This window comes from Berghia stephanieae, chromosome 7 (assembly GCF_034508935.2).
Source record: "Berghia stephanieae isolate SIO BIC M18660-M18661 chromosome 7, UCSD_Bste_1.3, whole genome shotgun sequence".
NCBI classification, from domain to species: Eukaryota; Metazoa; Mollusca; class Gastropoda; order Nudibranchia; family Aeolidiidae; genus Berghia; species Berghia stephanieae.
In genome coordinates this window covers 15,132,522-15,137,503 of record NC_088366.1, presented here as the reverse complement: position 1 = coordinate 15,137,503, position 4,982 = coordinate 15,132,522, and the positions used below count along the sequence as shown (strand labels likewise).

Here is a 4,982-nt window from a genome sequence, read left to right as displayed (position 1 = left end):
ACAACGTTGGCTCTGTATAGAAAGAATATTGTAATACCGCCTAATAGGCGTCATTTCTCGTTTTACATATTAAGTTCTGTTGTTAGCTCGGGACCCCTTGCAAAGCGCGTTGAGTAAGTTTAGTGGATATTGCGCGATATAAAAGCTCAAATTTTTAAAGGTTGTACACCATACAGCGGCATAAAACAATAAAGCCACTTTACAAAGGCAACTTCTCAAATATGTTATGGACGCAACATGAGTGGATTTCAATATCATTTTTGTTACCCTATGGAGTATATATTTCTCCCATTCTTCTTCTTCTTTTCTTTTCCTCTTGGTGCACTCAACTGCATATAAGGCCAATTTTTCCCATTAAGATAGATCAATGCAAATTTAGTGTATCGTGACAACAGGGGTGTAACAATTTTTTTAAAGGGTGTACCACTTTGATTGGGTACCTTAGGGGTCTACAACATTCAAAAAGTCATTTTACAAAAGCAACTTCTTAAATATGTTATGGATACAACACGTTTAGTATTTTAATATATTTATTACCCTATGTGCTGTGATATTTCTCCCATTCTTCTTCTTCTGTTCTTATCAGCTTTGTGCATCAACTGCGCATAAGGCCAATTTTCCCCCATTAAGATCAATGCAAAATTAATGTAGTGTGATGACTGGGGTGTCCAAGGTTTTAAGTTGAAAGTATGTACTATTACAAAAAAAAATTTAATAAAATATAAGGTTGACAAATATTCGTTTAAACTTGAGCTTTTATATATAGCGCGATATCCACCAAAGGTGCTCAAATGTAAATGGATTGTATTATATTTGGCTTAATCGTTGCAACGTCCAAGACCTTCAATCAGAATTGAGAGTTGATATTAAAAATGTGATCAAATTGCCGGAGCAAAATACAATCATTTCCCTTCTCGAATGTAATTCTAGAGGACGTATTGGTAATTCACTCTTCTAAATTTAAATTGCTATCTTGATTCAATGTATGGTTGAATGAAAGCCTTGTGCTATGCTGTACGGGACGGCGCTATGTAAATAAATAAATAAAATAAATAAATAAATAAATAAATAGATAATGATGATGATAATAATAATAATAATAATAATAATAATAATAATAATAATAATAATAATGATTATTATTATTATTATTATTAGTAGTAGTAGTAGTAGTAGTAGTTAGTAGTAGTAGTAGTAGTAGTAGTAGTAGTAGTAGTAGTAGTAGTAGTAGTAGTAGTAGTAGTAGTAGTAATAGTAGTAGTAGTAGAAGTTGTAGTACATAGGTTCAGCAAACCGACTTAAGAATTATAACTTAAGACCTAAGACATATCTATCACATGGTCGCTTATTATATATAGAAAGGGAATTTCATAGTGACTAGTGGAAAACAGACGATGTTGTTTGTCATATTTTTTGTCGGAAATTGTGTATCCGATTCGCATCCTATTTGTGATGCAGTTGGCTTTAAAAAGGTTAGTGTCATTTAGAATATGTTGATTTATGTCGAATTTTTTTTCATCACAAACCTATGAATGTAATGCTTTATATGTTAATTTCTTTAGGGTCCAAGTAGCAACCTTCAATTGTCCAGTGCCAGTCGAGTACGGTAAACGATTCTTTGACTTCGGTGTCCTCGTCACAGAGGTGCGCCCTTCAAGAAAGTAATAGACCAATTTTCTTGGATAACGTCTGCATTGGATTATTTTTACTGTCTTGTTTATAAGCAAGGACATGTTTTTGCAATAAATATATTAAATATTGAGGGAAAGTCGTCTTTTGAAGCTTTATACGGGCCTTACGCAGAGCTAACCAGTTAGAAAAACATGACCCAGCTTTTTTTCATAATTAGATGCAAAATGACCCGAACTATGCTTTAATTCACACTTAGGCATGCCATACGCATTCATTTTGTTTACACATTGCTTAGCAGCAAACTCAAGTTGTCGTGTGAATGCAAGCTGCTTCTGAGGGAAATGTCTTTGAGAGCATGGTCATGATCGTTCTAGACAAAATGCCTCTTCTTTTATTTTGTAGGAAAACCACGACCACATCTATATTCAGGGAAACTAAGATTGTGTTCCCTCTGCTCGTTTTGGGCTGTCCGCAACCGCAATATTTTTGAGTATCAAAGCAATGCAATGGGATTGAGGTGTCGTGAATAGTTTTTATATCTCATTCACGATGGGACATAAAATAAATAAAATCTCCACCGAAGTGGATAGCTTTGAGAATCGCTCCAGGTACACGAAAAAAACTAATTATAGATAGAATGCGCTTGGCCACGGAGTTCACAATATTGCCATCCGGAAGTATAACGGACCAACACACAAACTCTGTGTAACCATGAAATTTTATAGTCTGGTTAATACAGTTTAGTGAAAACAGCTCACAAACGCGGATGGCAAAAACAATAACAAAGGCCTGAGTGACGTCATCTGCATACTATCTATACGAAGTTAACTATTAATCAAAGTGCTGAAACTGAAGGCGAAAGAATGAAGCCTTAGTAGTGGCTTTTATACACGTCACAAACACACACAAGCAGAAACAACACACCACAGTAAAGGAACTCACAGTGCTTCACGGACATAAAACAGTTCACAACACCACAGCTGAGAACAACAACAATCCATCAACAAATACGCTCCCTCCAGAGGAGAGGAAATTCGAATTTCTCTACTCTCTATTTATTCCTTCCGATGACCCTTTTATATATTATTTCTACTACTACTACGTCTTCCTCCTCCTCCTCCTCTTCTTCTTCTTCTTCTTCTTCTACTTCTTCTTCTTCTTCTTCTTCTTCTTCTTCTTCTTCTTCTTCTTCTTCTTCTTCTCCTTCTACTACTACTACTACTACTACTACTACTACTACTACTACTACTACTACTACTACTACTACTACTACTACTACTACTACTACTACTACTACTACTACTACTACTACTACTGCTACTTCCATCCTTTTCAACTTCTGGCTTTTTCCAATCCGAAACAGTTTATTCGCCCCATGGAGTCAGGAAATCTAATTTGCTGGTGACGTTTAAAAGGAAACTAGAATAGAAGTGACAGAGTGGCTTCATCGTTATCCTCGTTTACTTTGCTTCATTATTATTTTCGTATTTGATATTTATTTATTTTCCGAATGGATTTATCTATTTACTTCCTTATTTCTATGTGATGTTACATTGAATTCATCTCTAGCAACCTGTACAAAGACAATGTAGAAATATTGCATTTTAATTCGTAGACGAATCATTAGAATGATTGGTTGGAAACTGTTTGAAGTAAAGGCTGCTTGATAATTAATTCTCCATAAAGTGTTGACAAAATTTTGTCACTTTGATATCAGGATTAACAAAATGAAATAATGACTAAGTTTTATAAATATATTTCTTAAATTTTATGATTAAATAGATGTTCATTCAAAAACGTTTATCACCAATCTAATTTGGGTCGCAATGGCTCAGTACAAGAGCACTCGCCTCTTGCGCTCAGGGCGTAGGTCAATATTTTTTTCTAGCAGGTAAAATTATGGACATTAGATCTGGTACTGTGAGATAGATTAGTGACATATCTAACTGGTAACAAACTATTGTTACAGTCCCTGTGATACAAAGTTTGACAAAGTTTATTTAATCTTAGGATTTCGGCAATAAATAATTCAGATTGATAACAACATTCATCATGAAAGTGAGAGAAAAAAAGTCAATGGAACCAAAAAATTAAATGATACCATTAATAACTACAAAAAATACAACAACGGTAATACCACCAATACTTACATTAATAATAATAATAATAATAATAATAATAATAATAATAATAATAATAATAATAATAATAATAATAATAATAATAATAATAATAATAATAATAAAAATAATAATGATAATAATAATGATAATATAATAATAATAATAATAATAATAATAATAATAATAATAATAATAATAATAATAATAATAATAATAATAATAATAATAATAATAATAATAATAATAATAATAATAATAATAATAATTTTTTAAAACACCCCCCAAAAAAAAAAAAAAAGAAAAAAATTTGCGTGTTTTGACTGGGAATCGAACCTCAGACTTCATGATACCTAACCTTTAATCAGAGGGTCTGAGGTTTGATTCGTATCGTATCGCATCGTTTAAGACCTAATGTGTTCTAAAAACCTTTAAATGATCTGTGTAACTTTTGTGCATAGATACAATTTATCAATTATATAAACAGCATTCAATGTTAATTGATAATATTGAGTGGCAAATATCTAAGGCATAAATAAGTGTCATATTCAGTTTTCGTAGTATAATTGACTCTATTTAGATACTTTGTATATTCAAGAGTTTCAAATAATTGATATACAAAATGCAATAATATCCAATATCATTATTCATCAAAATCAAGTATTATGTTGGTAAGTTCTTGATCAATGACATTCTTAAAAATATTAATTGAATTAGAATTAACATTATATCTTAACGTTTTAAAAATCTTATACATAACACCTCTGACAGTAAAGAAGTCACGGGTTCAACATTTGTTGACAACTTTTATCGATCAATACATAAAAATTGAGCTTTTCTATAGGGCAATATATACTAAATGTGCTCAAAGCGCTTTACAGGGGGTTTCTGGCCAACAGCAATATTTAACATTTAGGATGGAACATGACGCCTGTTAGGCGATATTTCATTTTTTTTTCGAACAGATACAACGCTGTTAACGGCCAGGTACTCATTTTACACCTGAGTACGGTGAGAGAATGTGAGTAAAGAGCCTTCTCCAAGGACTCAACTATGCACCGAGCGAGGCTCAAACCCAAGACCTTCCGATCCGAAAGCGAGTGTCATACCACTAGACCACATGTAGTAAACTGTATCTGGTCATAATGCAGAAAAGACGTTTTGTCAATGCAATGATATACAGACGTCCATTTACTTTAATTAAGATAAAGAAATAGACTTCTGTGAATC

The 4,982-nt window shown here is 32.4% G+C and overlaps 1 protein-coding gene across 14 annotated transcripts in view; it reads left to right on the top strand.

Moving 5' to 3' along the window:
* LOC144976766 (uncharacterized) overlaps positions 1 to 1,762 on the top strand; it is a 71,227-nt gene extending 69,465 nt beyond the window's left edge. For all 14 annotated transcript variants that reach the window (XM_078921177.1, XM_078921172.1, XM_078921181.1 and 11 more), the window contains one exon: positions 1,563 to 1,762. In XM_078921177.1, the coding sequence (XP_078777303.1) occupies positions 1,563 to 1,573 (11 nt within the window). In that variant the 3' untranslated portion in view covers positions 1,574 to 1,762. The remainder of the gene's footprint in view (positions 1 to 1,562) is intronic.
* The last annotated feature ends 3,220 nt before the right edge of the window (positions 1,763 to 4,982 follow it).